This window comes from Ylistrum balloti, unplaced genomic scaffold (assembly GCF_031769215.1).
Source record: "Ylistrum balloti isolate Yb309-2 unplaced genomic scaffold, AGI_CSIRO_Ybal_v1 Utg370882, whole genome shotgun sequence".
Taxonomy (NCBI): Eukaryota; Metazoa; Mollusca; class Bivalvia; order Pectinida; family Pectinidae; genus Ylistrum; species Ylistrum balloti.
The window spans coordinates 762,342-782,426 of record NW_026782502.1 but is presented as its reverse complement, the minus strand read 5'-3'; the positions used below and the strand labels follow the sequence as shown (position 1 = coordinate 782,426).

Genomic DNA, 20,085 nt, shown 5'->3' with positions numbered 1-20,085 from the left:
ACTGTGTATTCATCAAAACGTCACACTCTAATCTTCTACTGGTTGTGTTATAAGATGAAGGTGACTGTGTATTCATCAAAACGTCACACTCTAATCTTCTACTGGTTGTGTTATAAGATGAAGGTGACCGTGTAGTCATCAAAACGTCACACTCTAATCTTCTACTGGTTGTGTTATATGATGAAGGTGACAGTGTAGTCATCCAAACGCCACACTCTAATCTTCTACTGGTTGTGTTATAAGATGAAGGTGACCGTGTAGTCATCGTCACACTCTAATCTTCTACTGGTTGTGTTATAAGATGAAGGTGACCCGTGTAGTCATCGTCACACTCTAATCTTCTACTGGTTGTGTTATAAGATGAATGTGACCGTGTAGTCATCGTCACACTCTAATCTTCTACTGGTTGTGTTATAAGATGAAGGTGACCGTGTAGTCATCGTCACACTCTAATCTTCTACTGGTTGCGTTATAAGGACTTCTTTTCTGAAGCGCAGCTTCTGTTTGCATATCGTACGTAATATAATGACTTTTAGAAAAAGGAATGAAATATCTTGTATTCATTAACATAGTATTGGCTAATTTGGTGCTTTAAGTTTTGAGAAGTATGAATTGAATAATCCCCAGCATTTATTTTCATTCTAGTGTTTTGTATATAAGTTGTCGATGGTATATCAGGGGAAAAAACTTCATTCCGGAACTTGTTTTAATTATTAGTTTGTACATAAATCCGGATAAGCTGACCGGGACATGTTAAGCAATGACATCATTTTACATCCGAAATACACTAGACTAATGATGTGAGGCGAATAATCATAGATATTGTAAATGAAAAATTGTGTTTAAAAAGAAAAAGGAATTTTAGTTTTAGCTGTGTCCACCTGGAATTCTCAGTAATGCCGACAGGGGTTGAGAATAAATCCAAATATTACCATGTGTCTGTCGTCTGCTTCATCAGAGAGTGAACCAATAATCGTCAAATTCCGACACATGAATACATTTGGTGTTAGAGGTGATTACAAAGGTGCCAATGAACACTTAATTATAATATGATTAAAAATTTTACCAAAATTGCATCCTGTAAAAAAATAAAACAAACGAAATGTATACAGCACAGAATACATGGTCAGTGTCTTAAAGTATAAGCTTGATTTGAGCAAGGGTGGAGAAAGACAAACGTACAGTAGCTTTCCTACTTTAGATACCCGCGCTATATTCTGTTGTGGAAGCTGATCACGAGAGCACAGATTACCTTACTTGTCTAGGCTGGTGGGAATTTCCCTTTAGTCGAGCAGTAGAGTGTTCGGGTAGTTCGAACCCCAGCGATGACATGATGTTTTTCATAACTCCTTCCGTTTGACTTTGGTGCCGTTTACCACTCCAGGGGAAGAAGCTACAGGAGAAAGACATGCTTTCTTGGAGATGTGGAACCTTGGTTGTCGTAGTCTTCTGCAGTTTTGATAATGGGACATCTTACATTCGGAGGTTGAGTGACTTCACCTCGAATGATCGAAATGATGCGGAAAATTTAGGTCTGGTTAGAAAACAAATCCAGGTTTCGTTTCATGGTATCGGCGGGGGATCGTACGCCCAGGACCAAAGTCCCTGTCGAGGAGATTTACTTGTTTTAAGACGTGTTCTACGGAGGATTGTGTTACTTCAATGTGGGGAAATTCAACGATATCTTACTAACTAAGTTGATATGTATTTGGTTTTCCACGGACCTAGAATAAAATATCCGAAGTCCGGTTTTTTTTTTTTTACACTACCGTCTTGGTTGGCTGATAAGAAATAGCTGTAAATTCTTTTTGTAGACACAATTTAATGTCTCGTCCTTTTATTTCACGAGTTTTACATTCACTATTACGTCGACCTTTCGGCCTTTTAGTGGACAAGTCACAACTTCACATGTCGCTTACTGGTGATATATATGGATCAGCAGCATTTAATATTCAAGCGTCGCAAAGACCTAGAGACTAGAAAGGTGAAGGTCTTAAAATAACACAACAGTAACCTGTCAATTCCAAATAGAGTAGGTGAGAATCTAGAACTAAAGAATGACTACGCATATTTAGTGAAACGTTGCATTAAGATAAGGACACGTAATTGATGAAATTAGGATTGTAATGTCATTTACGAGTTGTCAGGGGAAAGATGGCGAAAACACGATCAGCTGGGATGTCGGCCGAACCAGAACAGCGAGAACCGCTTTTACTAGACAGTGACTCGGAATTTGTTAGCTATTATGACGAACAGGATATTAAGAGAAGAGTGACAAAGAAGGACAAAAAGTCTAGGTGAGAGAATTAAGATGTATTCACGTACACGTTACAGCACGGTGACAGTGAGTCCTCTGCGGCTCTCTTAAACCTGTCTCAATCTTACCAGAGACATATATAACATATATACGTCTTTGATCTTACCAAAAAATTAAAAAAAAGAGAAGAAAATACTGAAACTATTAATATATTATCAAAATGTCAGCAGTTTTTACAAGGAATATGTAACCCCGGTGAAATACTAGCCACAATATACCACTCGGAGAGAGAACTCTTTAGCTCAATTGGTTAAGCTTCAGACTAGTAAGCCAGGGTCACGGGTTTGAATCCTAGCAGAGACATTAAAATAAATGATGACCATTGTTACGTTGCTGCCCACGAAGCAACCCAGTAATGATACTTAGTGTTACTTTCACAAGCATCACTGTAACCCCTAGAAACTTGAGGACAAGATACATTTTGTATTTCCTGGCAGGAATTATGTAACCATAGTAAAATAGGAACAGCAATATACCGCTCAACTGGTAATGCTGAACCAATCAAGCTAAAGAGAAGCTTTTCTCTAGCCGAGTGGTATATTATGGCTAATATTTACCAGGGTTACAGAGCTAAAGAGAATTTCTCTTTAACAGAGTGGTATATTATGGCTAATATTTACCAGGGTTACAGAGCTAAAGAAAAATTCTCTCTCATCGAGCGGTATATTGTGGCCAGTATTTACCAGGGTTACAGAGCTAAAGAAAATTTCTCTCTAACCGAGCAATATATTGTGGCTAATATTTACCAGGGTTACAGAGCTAAAGAAAAATTCTCTCTCACCGAGCGGTATATTGTGGCTAGTATTTACCAGGGTTACAGAGCTAAAGAAAAATTCTCTCTCATCGAGTGGTATATTGTGGCCAGTATTTACCAGGGTTACAGAGCTAAAGAAAAATTCTCTCTAACTGAGAAGTATATTGTGGCTAGTACTTACCAGGGTTACATGTACATGAAAACTGATCATGAGTTCCTCCACAGACTAAGTTGTCCAACTCTGGTGCAATAATATTGGTAAATCCTGCTCTCACCTTTCTAATTAGGGTTTCTGTGAGAGGAAACCAGAATTAAAATAACTTGTTAAAGGTGATTGCATATAGGGACCAGGCCATTTTCCAGGTTCTCTGTGGTATTGAATATGGACCACATTCACATTGGGATTTAGTTCCCAAAATTTACTTCTGAAAATTTGTTTCCCAATGGATAAGAAAATTTTAAATTCAAAACACATTGGAATTTACCTGTAAGTTATCAGCTTTTTAATTACCTGGTATATAAGAACCTCCTCCTTCTTCCTTTTCCTCATCACACTCAAATATTTTCAATACCATCTGTCATTGTTATTCATACAGCTGCATGTTTCTTTATCCGACCTTCATCATGTAATGGGCTGTTCAAATTGCCCATGGTCTGAACTAAACATCCATGAAGCCCTATCTTGTGAAGGGTTACATGGATCTGTCTTAAATTTGGGCTTCATTTTGTCTCTAGTTGTGCATTCTTTGTTTAGAGACTGATGAGAAAATCAAAATGATTAACAGATCCATGTGGTCATTATTGTGGTTCTTTCTTGAAAAGTTGTCTCTAAACGAATCATTTTCAGATTTTATTGTAAATACCTTTGGTCCGAAGTTGTGTTGACAAAATGGCTGACTGGCAACCACCTTGGATTTCAACATGGTCCATTTAAGAAATTATCAGAAAAATAAAATAACTGACAGATAGAAGTCTTTGATTTTGATAGAAAAAAATATCATTACAATTTCTTAAGAGGCAATATTTTCATTTTTCTCTCCAAAACAATATGTAGTAGTGATACAATGATTTAATCTAACCTCGTGTGATGTGATGATTGTAATTTTTCATAATAGATTAACAGTACATTAATATTTTCTTGTGTTTTAGCGGAAATAAAATTCATATCTTGCATAATAAAGATGCCAATTGGTATTCATACTTATGTTAATTCTAGATGAGTGATGTTTTATGTTAATTTATCTACAAAAAAGAAAATATTACTGCCAGACAGAATGTATTCACTTTCTAAGAATATTGAAGTCACAGTCAGCTGGTTATGTAATTGATTAACTACAAGGAGAAGCCTGTTGAGTTTTATGTGTTTATGGATTATTTATAAACATTAATATATAGATTCCCCTAGAACCATAGACAGACTAGATGTGCTTATTTGGTATACGAACCAATCAGAAAGGAAGGAAATAAGGAAAAACTAATATAGAACTCATAAAAACCATGCAAAGGTTGGTGTCAAGATCTTGTTGGGATCTTTTGTGTAAGTTTATAAAGCAATGAAGGATCTCCACCTTACATCTTGGTCCAATTCTTATTGGAAAGATTCTTTTCAGTTGTTCACACATGTACATTTATTGTTAAACATTAAACAGCCTCTACTACACATTGAGGGACTGCAAAGACGAATGAGGACAAAAAGTTTGCCCATTTTCAAAGCGCAATAAAATTGGTTAGCAAGTGACACATGAGCAAATCTCAAGACTACATTCTGTTTTCCTTATTACAAACTCATTATAAACATAATTTGTTTGTCCTTTCCAACTCAAAACATGTCCACTTTCGTGTACTGTGTAAATGATAATAACATAGTGTTTGTACCTGTCTATTCATTTTAATCGCTGAGTTGTCGCTAATATCACTTACGAGTCCTAAAAGAACTTCAAACAATGGTAGGACACATTTCTATGTTTTGTGTTATTCACTTACATGTTTTGTACAAATTCGTGGTCATGCATCCTTTGGGTGTTAGTATACAATTAACTTATTCAACACAATATTACAACTCAGTTTAAGGGATTTTTTCATGGTGTAGTGGTTAAACAATTTTATATACCAGTGTTTTGGATTTGATGCTGTAGATTGGTGATTCATCGTCCCAAAAGATCGTAAGTACAGCAAATTCTCTTTCTTGTTTATGTTTTAAGTTATTTTATTTTCTCTCTCATACATACACTACACTACATACTATTTACTATCTGATTAATATTAACAAGTATTGACTTTGGTGGCAGATGTGTCTGAAAAATGGTTTATATTATAGTATTGTTATTGTTAAAGTAGTTTTTGTATTTGAAGTGTTGGAATAGGACACCAGTTCCTCTTACACTTTGTGACCTAAAGGGCTTTTGTTTTTTCTCGTATAACTCTGTGCTAGTCTATTCTGAATATCTTAAGGATTTTATGTATTAAGAAAAGGTGTCTGTGGTCATGCAAAAAAAATCCTGAACTGAAACTACAAAAAATATATCCAGGCTGTATTGTGTGTGGATCTTACTTTAATGAAGATATGTTGGCCAGCTTGCCAAATTCCACTATGTAATTCACCGCTTCTTATGATATACATATGAATACAAAAGGAACCGTGAGTTGTCATTCAAAACTCAGGATAATTTTATTTGTGTGGACCTAGAGAGGCATTTGAGAGAAATAAATCAAATTCATGTTAGCCAGAGTCAGAAATCTTCCATTTTGATTTTCAGTTGATGAAAATACTTACATTTTATACAAAGTTGTCCTGTGGTCGCAGATTATACAAAAACAATATAATTAGTCACCAGTGAAATCGTATTGAAGAGAGCGGTCAAGTTGTGACCTGGGAAGATAATTGACATAATGTTTCGTGCGGATGAGAGGACTGAACTGTGTAGTATCAATCATAAACAGAAAGAAGATTCATGTTGGAAGAGGTTAAACTTAACGTATGACATCAACTATGATCAACTTATGTTTAAAGTACCAGTTTTCCAGAATAATTTAAAGCATTTTTCACCTAACAGTATTCAATATAGTCGCCATGATGTCATAAGTTAAAAACATTAAAATAGTCATATCTCGAAAATTATTGTACAGAGTTTGTGTAATTATGTTATTTGTAGATAATTTCCATATCTGGCTTATTCATATAACATTTAATGAAAAAAAAATGTCAAATGAAAAACTTGCTGTTGGGTCAAAGTTCAGAAATTTCTATTTTTAAAAAATGAATTGTTTCTTTTTAATATTTCTTTTTCTGATGAATTTAATGTCTTCTGATTTTTTCAGCACTTACTGTTAATGTTTAATGACATTTTATAAGTTTCTTTTTGATCTTTTGAAATGCTTACAAATTGGTATAACTTATTTTAGGTCTGTATCTAAGATTTCTCCTAATGGTCTCTACTATTTAGTGACATTTTCAACTTCATCAGAAAAAACAAAATAACTGCTATGATGTCATATAGGATTCTAACTTAAATTACCATATCTAGATAATAGCTGTATTAATTTAATTCATCTTCAGACATGCTATGTAAAATAACAAATAAATAGCATTTCATAGGAATCATTTTTTGTAAAATGTCAACTTCAGGATTTTGGTTGGAGTCAAAGTTTGAACTGGAAATTTTATGAAATAAATTTTTGACAGCTTCTACAAGGCCTAGAGGCTAGATATTTTAAATAGATTATCTTCAAGTTATCAAGTTTTATAATGTGACAAACTTTCAAGGTCACATGGGTCAATTATGTCAAAACTTTTAAATAGTTTTTTCTCAACAACCAAGAGGGACACAGTGATGAAATTTTGTCAGCAGCCTACGGTGATCAATTGCTAAGAAATCTATTAATAAAACCTTGTCTGAAGTTTGAACTTGCGGTTTTCAATGGCGTCAGATTTGAAAATTGCTATTTTGGATAAACAAAATTTGAAAAGCTTCTTTTCAAGATTGACAAAGCCAAGAGCCTTTATATTTCCTACTCAGGAAGCTGTAGTTATAGGCTATCAACTTTTTAATATAAATAACCTTGACCCACTTTGAAGGTCACAGAAGTCTATTTCATTAGAAATCTAGAAATGACTTATAACCAGTATTCAAGATACACAATGTGATGGTATTTAGTCAGTTCCTTACTAAGGCCTGTTGCTAGCGACAGTTGTAGGTAAAAGTATTTTGCTTGGTCTACTTCTGGTTTAAGGTTTAAAATTCAGAAACATTATTTTGGGTAACAGACTTTGAAAAACTGCTTTTCAAGTTCCACAAAGTCTGCAATTTAGATATTTTACTTGTAAGATAACCCGGTCATTATAACTATCAAGTTTGATAATATGAATGACCTTAACCCACTTTTGAGGTCACAGGGTACTACTTTGTTAAAATCTTGTTATGGCTTCCTTTCAGTAACCAAGAGGTACAGGGGACCATTATTTAGTCATTTGCATATTGCTCTCAATTGCTGTTGATAAAACATGTAGTAAAAGAATATTGTGTCATTTGTCAACTTCCAGTTTTCGGAGAGGGTTACATTTAGAAAGTTCTCTTTTGGGTAACACAAATAATCTGGAGTTGTATAGTGTAGAGTCTAGATATGTAATGGTCTGGCTATGAAGGTTTTGGAAATTATTGACCTTTATGTAAGGGGGTCAGTACAGGTGAAAAGCATCTGATGTGTCAAATCTAAATTTTTGCAGAAAATTACGTGAAAGTGGTGGAACATGCATAAGATTTTGAATATTAGGTATACAGGTATTGAAATTTGAGTGAAATCTCTTGTTCATATTGAACATATATGTGGAATACAAACCGGACCCACAAATAAACATTTACATACGCCGTGCACATGATGTCATTAATCCAAAATATTCAGGAAAAAATGCCTTGTATTTTTAACTCGCAAAAAACCCAAGTAATATTTTTCAAAACAAAATTGACTGAGAACAAAAGTTATTCAGCATTTTCTCTAGTTTCATGAGATATAATCAGTAGATCAATACCTCCAAAAGTAAGGGAGATAGGAATGTTTTTCCAACACCAAAGTCACGATGAATAGAAATGTATAGTTAGGAGTGACGGGGCTCAATTTTTAGCCGACAATTTCTATTTTACAGTATTGATTCTTTCTGCTTATGTAAATAGTGAAAAAATCACTTTTCCTTATAGTGTTTATTACTAACATAAAACATCCTGTTTACCTGGCATTTCAATAGAATCCCCAATGATATATATAGATAAGTTCTAAACACAACATGGTAATATATCTTTGTGTGATATTTAATCATCTGGATTTATGACATCCTACTAATTGCATTTGACTTTTTTTCCATGCATATTCATTAATATTGACTGTGAAGTGCAATATGTAGTTTTATTTACCTGTAAAATGTCACATAAATAACTCATAAAATGTTATTTATGAGTTATGACAATAACTGTTTGTTTTTCTCAATAATAATAGTTATCCTTTAAATAAATCTTCGCAATAAAGACAGCCTACACACTATTGAGCAAAAATACTGGTCTTCAAAAAGACCTATAGATATGCTAGCTTAGCAGTCAGACTTCCTTTCCTGTAGATTCATATTTTGGGGTGTTTTGTAAAATACCTTAGGCATTCATATATATTTAAAGGCATCGGTAATTCTCAGTGCATAGGATGTGATTCACTGTTAAACATTTTTTATTGGACTGCATTGACCTTCTGTCTACGCGAGAATTTTAATATCATAACATTACAAGTCTAAAGACCCTTTTTAAAACTGTTGAGATTTCATTCTAAGTTAAACGAAAAATGTTGGTCTATATTATAAACTATGACTTACCATTTTAATCTTTTGTAATAATATAACTATTTAAGATTTTTAGCATTTGTCTTTTACCTTTTAGTTTGTTTGATGTTATTCCATTTTGGGTCACTGTGGGTTTCACCAGTTAATGACCCTAATGACCTTTTATGTGTTGACAGCAATTAAGAATGTCATGATAATAATTATAAAATTTGATTTTTGGCCGGGTTGCACATAGTGCAGATCCAGGTTATAGTATGGTAAATGGCAGACAGGCGGGCGGGGAAATGGGGTACCAGTTTTGTAGAATCAACTCCTCCTAGAGTTTTTGACGTAGAAGCTTGAAACTTTGTCTGATGTTTACATATATGTTGAAGATGTGCACCTCCTATTATGGATTCATTCTGGACATTGTTCTGGATTTTCTGGACTTTGGAACTTAGTCATTTTTACCGCAGTTTGGAAGGAAAGGGGTGTACCTATTTTGTAGAATCAACTCCTCCTAGAGTGTTTTACGTAGAAGCTTGAAAACTTTGTAGGATGTTTATATATATGTTGAAGATGTGCACCTCCTATTATAGACTAATTCCAGACATTTTTCTGGATTTTCAGGGCTTTGGAACTTCGTCATTTTCTGAAACTTTTCTTGTTATTTTGTTATGCAAACTACTACAAACTGCACCAATTCATAAAATACAACCAAACTTCCTCTCTTATAACAAATATTCTACATACTCAACAAATGAAACACCTTTAAGTGTGTTAAAAATACCGTATAACATTGTACTCATCCCGAAACCCAGCCAATTGTGGCTTTGCCCCATTTTTCTATTTCTATGGAGAGAAATTTCTATACACCTAAATAGGTGGTAGGTCTTTGTCAGTACTGTAATTGCATTAGAATATAATATACTTATCTAAGTTTGTATATGAGGTGATAGTCGTTATTATTTACACATACAAAAAACCCGTACTTACTGGTCGCATAACTGTGAATATCCAAAGGGAGATAATAACTGACTGGAAGCCGTAATTCTTTACAGAACACAGTTTTGCTTGTTTGTGATCTTCGCTCTGCTGGTGATCATTCTCTTGGCGGTGGGTCTGTTTTTCTTGACGAATGGCATATCATCTGGAACACCAAGTCCGAGACCATCCCCCTCCAGCCTTGGCAAATTTAAACATGCTGCCCTGGCAACAGATAGCCCTATTTGTTCTGAAATTGGCAGGTAAGAATTGATATTCATAACTTATAATATTGATAATATGTTCTTGATAAAATTGTTAAAAATTGAGTGTGGTTTGATTCTTGTCCTGTGATGCTTTGTGTGGAAGCTGAGGCTGTGCTGATGTGGGTGTGTCCTTGAACATAACACTTTGCTTTAAATGCTCTTGATGGCATACAATGCTACCAGCTACCAGCTATCAGCTACTGCAAGGAGACCTTCCCCTGCCATCCCAACACACACCCTTCCCCAAACATACACATACCCTTCCCCAAACACACAGACAACCTTCCCCCAACACACACACATACCCTTCACCCAATACACATACACACCCTTCCCCCAACACACACACATAACCTTCCCCAAACACACATACATACCCTTCCCCAAACACACACACACACATACCCTTCCCCCAACACACACACATACCCTTCCCCAAACACACATACCTACCCTTCCCCAAACACACATACATACCCTCCCCCAACACACACACATACCCTTCCCCAACACACACACATACCCTTCCCCCAACACACACACCCTTCCCCAAACACACATACATACCCTTCCCCCAACACACACGCATACCCTTCCCAAAACACACATATACACCCTTCCCCCAACATTCACATCCTTCATGCAACACACATACACACCCTTCTCCCAACTCACATACACACCCTCCCTCAACATACCCACTCTTCCCCCAACACACATACACACCCTTCCCCCAACACACATACACACCCTTCCCCAACACACATACACACCCTTCCCCTAACACACACATCCTTCACCCAACACACACACACACACCCTTCACCCAACACACACTTACACACACCCTTCACCCAACACACATACACACCCTTCCCCTAACACACACACCCTTCACCCAACACACACACACACCCTTCACCCAACACACATATCCTTCCCCCAACACACACACATACCCTTCCCCTAACACACACACCCTTCACCCAACACACACACACACCCTTCCCTCAACACACATACACACATACCCTTCACCAAACACACAAACATACCCTTCCCTCAACACACATACACACCCTCCCCCAACACACATACACACCCTTCCCCTAACACACACACCCTTCACCCAACACACACACACACCCTTCATCCCCTTCATCCCCTTCACCCAACACACAACCTATTCCCTTCCCCAGTCAGAGTTATCATATCTTTTCACTGAACAATAAAACCATTTAACAACTGCAGACTCTTTGTGGTATTTACAGGAAAATTCTTGAGGATAAGGGTGGAAGTTCTGTAGATGCTACCATTGCTGTACAGATCTGTTACTCTGTCATCCAGCCACAAAGTAGTGGAATTGGTGGAGGGTTCTTCATGGTGGTGTACAACAGAACAAGCCAGGAATCAATGACAATTGATGCCAGAGAAGTTGCACCACTCGCTGCCACAGAGAATATGTATGTGAACAAACCTGGGGAGTCGGAAGTGGGTTGGTAGAATTCTTAATTATGTTACAGAGCATCAATTTAAGTCTCTTTAACTTTTTCTTAAATTTTTATCAAGGATATAATGAATTAAAAAATGTTCAAGCTAAGCCAAGCTAATTGTAATAAAATCAATGTTATAAAAATCTATTCATGTTTTCCACTGATAGATAATCTTTTATGCTCTCAGTTTTTAAAACAGCGTACAGAAAGTCTTAAACATTTAAAAAAGACCAAACTTTTTCTGTAAACATATTTTGCTAATAGCACTATCTGTTTATAACTTACACAACATGTGTACATACAAAATATTGCCACTTACGACATCACATTCATTTGTTATAGGAGGAAAGTCTATCGCCGTTCCCTCTGAAATCCGTGGATACAAGACAGCCCACGATAAATTTGGTCGTCTATCATGGTCTGAGCTATTTGCTCCTTCTATCAAGCTTTGTGAGGATGGATTCCCTGTATCTCAACATCTGGTAGACATGTGGATTAAGGAACGAAACAAACTCTCAAAAGATCCAGATGCCATGTAATTTCAAATTATTATTTTTTCTTTTTATGTTGTGATTTAGTCAGTAAAAAAATCTCATCTCTTTCAATCTTTCTACTTTTAACGGGATGGAAAATTTTTGCATATAGTTGCCGTTTTGCCCATTGGTGTCCATCTGTCAGTCCATCCATTCATCTTTCCTTTCATGTCCAAAGCAGAACTTTAAAAAAACTTCTGCAAGGATTATGAAATTTAATTTACACATTGGTCATAAAAAGACAAGGTATAGTGCACTCCTCAATTACAGAGTTATTGCCCTTTTTTTTTTAAATTTTTATGTCCATAGTTTACGTTTGCTTGCATTTAAACTAGCATTTCACTTGTTTTATACATTGGTTATACAAACTGCAGTGTAGTGTATAGAGTGTACCAAATTTAGATTTTGCAGCCCAATACTTTTACAGAGCTATTTCCCTTTTTTAGAACTTTTGTTTCCTGAGTGTAATTATATAGATGACTTAGTGCCCCTATTAAAATTTTATATATGTGGAGCATAAGTTTGCTTTCACTTAATCAAGGACAATATACAGTGGAACCTCATTATCTTGAACTTGTATAAATCAAAGACCCCGTTTAATTTGAAGCATTTCGTTGGTCCCTGCCTAGCTGTACACAAAATTTTCAAACTCACTGAAATAAAATATTTAGTTATCTCAAAGTTTTTGCTGAGTTCGAGATTACTAGGTTTGACTATACCTTGTTGTATACATTTTTATACTAGGAGGATTTGCAGTGTTCCAAATTCAGGACCTGCAACTCCTTAATAGCAGAATTATCTCCCTTTGTTTAAATTGTGTTGCCACTGATTTAACCACCATTTGTATGTGTTACCTCTTGATATTACAGCCATTTGTGTGACCTCTGATTTTATGTCTGCTGTTTGTGTTATCTTTGATTTTATGATGCCTAGTGTTAGTACAAGACTTACTTCAGAACACATTTGAATAAATATATCACATTTCCTGTGTTCTTGGGTAAAAATTCATGAAATTCTGCTCATTTTGTTTTTTTACAGTAAAACTTACACAGACCCAGCTACTGGAGATTTTTACAAAACTGGGGAAATGATGAAACTTCCAGCATTAGGAAAGACACTTCGAACCATAGCAACAGAGGGAGCCGAGAGTTTTTATACTGGTAACCTGTCCAGAGACATACTACTTGACCTCAAAGATAAAGGTATGTAATATATAGTTAACTACATCCTATTAACCTTAGTTAGCATCATTGTGGCCCTAAAGAAACTTGAAAAGTTCTTTCTTGTTATAGTTACATGGAGAATGTTTGTTGAAATCATTCAGTGGGGTGTTTGCCAGGAAAATTAGGTAAATTAATCTCCTCAGGTTCAATCTCAGATCTAGAGGCATTTATAAATAATTACATACCTCTGTGACATAAAGAAAATACTGTAAATTGTATTTTAGTGTATTTTATTTTAGCATTTTTTGTGGAGAAAGTTTAACACTAAAATAGGATTAGGCTAGTTGTAATTTCTTAACGCTGTATATATTAGTAATTATTGTGGATGCATGCAGAAACTGATAATGTCCTAAAATCTCCTTGTGACAAATTAAGAACTTTTAAATTATTATACATATATATATATGATATGCTGAAAAACTACCTGGTTCAAATAGACTGTGTTGGCCAAGCCGTTAAGGAATCTAAATGTCTTTATTACTAGCCCTCCTCCTCTGGGTTATGTTTCTAGGCCTTTGTTGGGCAGTTGCCAGGTACTTGTCTTAGGTTGGTGGTTTTTCTAAAGGAACTGTGGGAACTTCGACTTTCCTCCACCAAACAAACCTGGCACGTCCTTAAATGGTCCTGGCTAATTATAGAATGTAAAACAACTATAAAACTTAACTTGGATCAAAGTTGTTTATAACAGTTGTGGCTGCTATTGTATGTGTCTAGAAACCAAACTCTGACCACACATCTAAGTTGTTTGGACATTTTCAGACTCACTAATCACAGCGCAGGACTTGAAGAGCTACCAGGCACTTATGAGTAAAAGTTTAAAGTCGACTATGAGAGATGGTAGCACATTGTACTCTTCTGGGGCACCATCTGGAGGTCCAGTTCTCATCTACATCATGAATATATTAGATGGTAAATGTCCTACATTATAATGGAGGGCGAGCTTAAGGGGTTATATGGTCTTATACAAAAAAAGCTTTTACGCTATTTTTCAATTTTTCATTTTTTCAATATTTTACTTTTTGAAAAGAGTATAAAATTGACAAAATTGCAAAAGTTTCACTGAAATACATGGAATAAACAGTGTTGTTTTATATGTTTGCATTATCTTATGAAAACAAATAACATTTTTTTGTCATTGGGTGAAAATCTCTTGAGATATGATTCAGTTTCTCTAAATGGAAGTTGAAAAAAATCATCTTGGTAATGGAAATGTGCATGGTATGATAAAAAGAGAATTTTGTATCAATGAGATAATGAAGTACTTTCAACTGATTTTCATGATCAATATGAATATTACAGACATTTTTCTGACTTAGTTTAATCTGTCATATACAATAATAAAACTGATGTATACTTTCTCTAGGTTATGAAATTGCTTCAGGACAGAAATGGAAAAAAGAAGATAAACTTCTTGCTTATCATCGCATTACGGAGGCTTTCAAATTTGCATACGCCAAGCGTACAGACATGGGAGATCCGAAGTTTGTCCGTCATGTTGAAGGTGTATGTATATTTGTAGAATGGTACAACTCCTATTTATCTACATAAACCTGATTGGATAAGATAAGTCACATGACATCATATGGTAACATCATGTTGACTTAATACATAAGCATTCCCTCCTGATAATCAAATCATGTTCACTTACAATAGGTGAAGTATTTCTTAATTCTACATCAAAACATTGCTTTATGTTCTGTACATGTTGTGTTTTATTTCATTGTCTGCTTTTCACAAATAAATTTAAACAGCTCACCTGGCCTGAAGGAGCTAGGGGGACATGGACAAATTAGAGGAATTATAGGTTCAAATATTTAAATTTTTCCTCCTCAGTTTCTGCCAGGAAACTCTTTGTAATAGAAATGATTTTTTTAAATATCTGTAGAGCTTTGAAAGTTCTATGAACCTCTTGTTATATTCAAATTAGGAATATTGACTTTCCTTTTTATATTTCAGCTGGTTGCTAATTTCCTATCGTTTATATTTCAGCTGGTTGCTAATTTCCTATCCTTTTTATATTTCAGCTGGTTGCTAATTCCTATCCTTTTTATATTTCAGCTGGTTGCTGATTTCCTATCCTTTTTATATTTCAGCTGGTTGCTAATTTCCTATCCTTTTTATATTTCAGCTGGTTGCTAATTTCCTATCCTTTTTATATTTCAGCTGGTTGCTAATTCCTATCCTTTTTATATTTCAGCTGGTTGCTAATTTCCTATCCTTTTTATATTTCAGCTGGTTGCTAATTTCCTATCCTTTTTATATTTCAGCTGGTTGCTAATTTCCTATCCTTTTTATATTTCAGCTGGTTGCTAATTTGACTGCTATGGGCTATGCTGATGTCACACGCAAGATGATCTGGGACAACACCACCCATGGTTGGCAGTATTATGGCCCTACATACTATGACCGTTATAGGACAAGTACAGCACATGTTTCCATTGTTGGCAATGATAACTTGGCAGTGTCTGTCACTTCTACTGTCAATTTAAGGTACATCATTAATATATTCTTGTGCAGTTGATATTTTGTATTATGATTGATCCAATAGACGCTGTTGCATCAGCTACTTATATCAATCTTCTCCTACAACAAAGACTACATAGATAGCATTTCACCAAGCTGTATGATAAGTATGATGATTTCTGTTTCCCTATTGTGAATTTTCCATTTCTGAATAGCAATATTAATGCATCCCCAACCCATGGTATTTACATGTCACAGTTTATTCAATATTCAAAAGCCTGTTCTCATTAGCATGATTTTTCTGTGAATTAAACACAGGGTTTCAAATGATGCAGGTCGAAGAAAATCATGTGGAACACATCCTTTTTCACATCCAATTTGGGGATTGAAAGCCAGACTCTGAGGTGAAAGACATTAACTCACTGCCATTTCTAAACCACAAAGTGGTGATGCATCAGATCAATGAATAATTAAGGGATACCCAGCAAGTTTTGGTTACTTTTAGTCAACTTTTTTTGTATTTTGTCTGTTTAGGTTTGGATCTGGTGTGTTGGGATCAAGAACTGGGATCTTGTTTAATGATGAAATGGATGATTTTTCCACACCAAATCAAACTAATTATTTTGGCGTTGCACCCTCACCAAGTAATTTTATCAAGCCTGGGAAAAGGCCTGTATCATCAATGAGTCCAGCTATTCTCGTCACTAAGGACAACAAGATAAAAATGGTTTTAGGGGCTGCTGGTGGAACACGGATTACTACTGCTACTGCCTATGTAAGTTACTTGGTTATGGAAAGAAATTAAACCAAAAACTTTGTTTCAAAGCTTGATGTTTTCTTACCTGTCAAACTGTTCAATTTGAAAGAGAGGAGAAGGCATGTTGTCATATCTAATTTTATCTACAAAACATTTATGTGTTTTTCACTTTAAACAAACGTACATTGTGTTGGATACAATTGGTTTATAATTTAGGTGTATACATGTTGTTTGAATTTAAAGCTCATTTGAATTTTTTCAAAATCTTTCTCAATTCATTTACTTAACGTGATTTGATATTTTTCATGCTGTTATTAATTGCATCTCTTACAATTCAGTGAGATGAAAGGACAATTTGTTTGGGGGAAAAACTGAAGAATATTGTTGTACAATATAGATTGATTTTTTTTTTTCCAAGATAAAATGTTCTGTAGAATTCTGAATGTATATTATATTGTACAGACTGAAGAGAGTTTCACAATCTCTACAGGATGTGTATAGAAAGACAGATATTAAAACTCCATGTTTTCTTTATTTGTGTACAGCACTTATACATATTTTTACATAAAAATTTTCAAAGTTCTATTAAAATTTTATCATGTTATTTAAAGAGCATAAATTTTCTGTATATTTTGATCTTGCTTCTGATATTCAGAGGATGTTAGTGGTCTTAGTTTGTCATGTACCTACAGAAAACAATTATCTACATTGAATCTGCTTTGTGCCAGTGTTTTCCACATTTACCTTATAGGTTATAGCGAACTTTAAAAGACAAGATCAAAGTATATAACATTCAAAGTTTTAGAAAACCTGAAGGTTCAAGGTGAATTTTTTTAACATTTAAGATTTATATGTAGAACCTTAAAGGTCGGCGTCAATGTTTGTAACATTCAAGGTTGTAGCAAACATCATAAGTCAAGGTCAATGTCCTTTACATTCAAGGTTATAGCAGATTTTATAGGTCAAAGTTTTCTTACATTCAAGGTTATGTCAAATCTATTATCAAGGTCACCTTATAAAAAACAGCATTGTGAAATGAATTGCCAGGTATAAGGGTAATTTCTATTTTTTTGACATTTCAGGTGATGACGAACTTTCTTTGGTTTGGTGATGATGTGAAACAGGCAGTAGACTCTCCTCGAATACATCACCAGTTGTTACCTCAAGAAATTTCCTATGAGTCAAATTTTCCAGAGGTATGTAGTGTTCTGATATGTCAGGCTAATTAATCTTGCTCTACTAATCTTAAATCTTGTATTTTTGTGGGGTCCAAATTTTTGTTCTTTTTCAAAAAAATGTTTTTTGTCGTTGGCACTTGATTTCATGGACAATTCTTGATCACAAAATTAACTTGTTACATAATCCATATCAACTTTCATATGGTATTTTTGGACATTTTTTTGGACATAGAGAATCAAGGATCAGGCGTACCCCATGGATTCAATGAAAATAAATACCTCACTAAAATAAATGATTTTACAGTAAATTCTATTGTTATTCAGTATCGGTTATAGGGATCATAATGTTGTAATAGCAATACCTGAAGTATGTACAAAGTTGTTAAACTTCAAAATAATAAATGTATCGTTAATTATTGGGGTATTTAAATTCAAATATTTTTAATATTTCTTTTACAAGATTTATTAAATTTTTAACGAGAACTACATATATAAGGATTTGTGATCAAACCAAATCAATAAAGTAACTTTGAAATGTATATAAAATATAGTTAATGACGATACGCAAGTGATAATCTAAAGAAAATTGTTAAAAAAACACACAAGAAAAAGTTAAGTTAGCATTTTGCATAACATTTTCACAGCTTAGCTGCTCCTCAGTGCAAGGTAACTATGCTAACTTAACTTTTTCTTGTGTGTTTTTTATCAATTTTCATATATATATATATATATATATATATATATATATATGTCAATACTTTTGTTGCAGTATTACATTAATGGCCTGGCAGAGCTGGGACACAATTTAACATTGTCAAGCTCAATAGCTGTAGTGAATGCAATCACGAGTGACGGCGACTGGTATTACGCCAATAGTGACTTCAGACGACCTGGCAGCAGTCCCGATGGATTTTGAGAAATAATGATAATGATATTTATACATATATCTGTATTTATTTGGAATTCAGGTCAAGATGTCAATAAATTATCTCCTTTGATATAATAATATATGATAATTTTCACATGATTTTCAAAATGCTGTATGTATAGAGATTTACTATAAGTGAAGTTTTAGTCTTATCATTTGAAAATTTTATAATAGTTAATCACTGATGCAAGCATTACAGTAAGGACTATTCCAGTAAAAAGTCTACCCAAACCCAGTTGTTGTCAAGGGTTATTCCAGTAAAAAGTCTACCCCAACCCAGGACACTAGGTGTTGTCAAGGGTTATTCCAGTAAAACATCTACCCCAACCCAGGACACTAGGTGTTGTCAAGGGTTATTCCAGTAAAAAGTCTACCCCAACCCAGGACACTAGGTTTTATCTAGGGTTATTCCATTAAACATTTTTCTTAACCCAAGACACCGAGTTTTGTTTAACATCTTTCCCACCCAAAGACATCAGGTTTTGGTTTTTTCAGTGAAACATCTGTCTCACCCTGGGAATCCAGATTTTGTTTAGGATATTACCAATACAATTATATTGATAAACTGTTCAGAAGTAATATGCGTGAATCCAAACCATCAGAAGAAGTAATTTATTTTTGAGTACTGGGGTCAAGTAGATATTTGCTGGAATAACCATGATGTGTATTTCAGATATACACATAAAGTGTAATAAATTAGATAAAATATTTTTAACTTCATTTTTCTGTTACTGTATAAGTACTCCCAGACAGAAATTCCTTGACTTTATTTCAGACAACTATTTTCGAAATTCAGAAAACTGATTTCAATAATGATTACTATAATTTTTCATTGAATAAGGCTTCTATATATAGTCTATTTTCTCGGATACTTAGATAGGAGACCATAAAACCAGTAGTGGTATTTATGCAATACTGTATGTTTCATTTGATTCTTTTTAATTCTATTTTTGTTTATTTTTATCCTTTTTTTGTCATTGTTTGTGTTTTTGTGTTTAAATTTCTTTAAACTGATAGCATTTTGTCATTTGAAGGAATTGTGAAGTAATTATTTTTATCAGAGTTACTATTGCATAATTTTTGTAAATAAATGAATGACCCTACCACTGATACTACATGGAAACACAACAGATTTTAAGTCTTGTTTAATTCCCCTTGGCAAAATCATTATTTTGAGGAAATTTCAACAATGTCAATTTTTTATGGCTTAACCAGTTACATAAAAATCAGAATAGCTTGTTTTAATTCTTTTGATGGCAGTGTATATACATGTATATGGAGCTTAAATCTTGAAAATTTTGGTGCAGATTTATGTCCAGGGCGAGTTCTGTTTATAAAATAATTTTAGGTTGATTTTTAATCATCAATGCATTTCTTGAAATTTATAACATT

At 34.3% G+C, this 20,085-nt stretch overlaps 1 protein-coding gene across 1 annotated transcript; it reads left to right on the top strand.

The window, feature by feature from the left end:
* The first annotated feature begins 2,154 nt into the window (after positions 1-2,154).
* On the top strand, positions 2,155-18,681 carry LOC132559284 (glutathione hydrolase 1 proenzyme-like). The gene is made up of 11 exons (XM_060223899.1): positions 2,155-2,297; positions 9,930-10,115; positions 11,390-11,613; positions 11,954-12,146; positions 13,183-13,346; positions 14,127-14,276; positions 14,731-14,870; positions 15,670-15,857; positions 16,365-16,605; positions 17,670-17,783; positions 18,535-18,681. The coding sequence occupies exons 1-11, from the start codon at positions 2,155-2,157 to the stop codon at positions 18,679-18,681; spliced, it is 1,890 nt and encodes a 629-aa protein (XP_060079882.1).
* Positions 18,682-20,085: the final 1,404 nt, after the last annotated feature.

Bases quoted from the DNA above. Each gene is read 5' to 3' on its own strand.
- LOC132559284 (XM_060223899.1), top strand. From the start codon at position 2,155: ATGGCGAAAACACGATCAGCTGGGATGTCGGCCGAACCAGAACAGCGA. The intron at 11,614-11,953 runs GTTGGTAGAATT...CATTTGTTATAG, and splicing joins ACCTGGGGAGTCGGAAGTGG to GAGGAAAGTCTATCGCCGTT. The intron at 16,606-17,669 runs GTAAGTTACTTG...TTGACATTTCAG, and splicing joins TTACTACTGCTACTGCCTAT to GTGATGACGAACTTTCTTTG.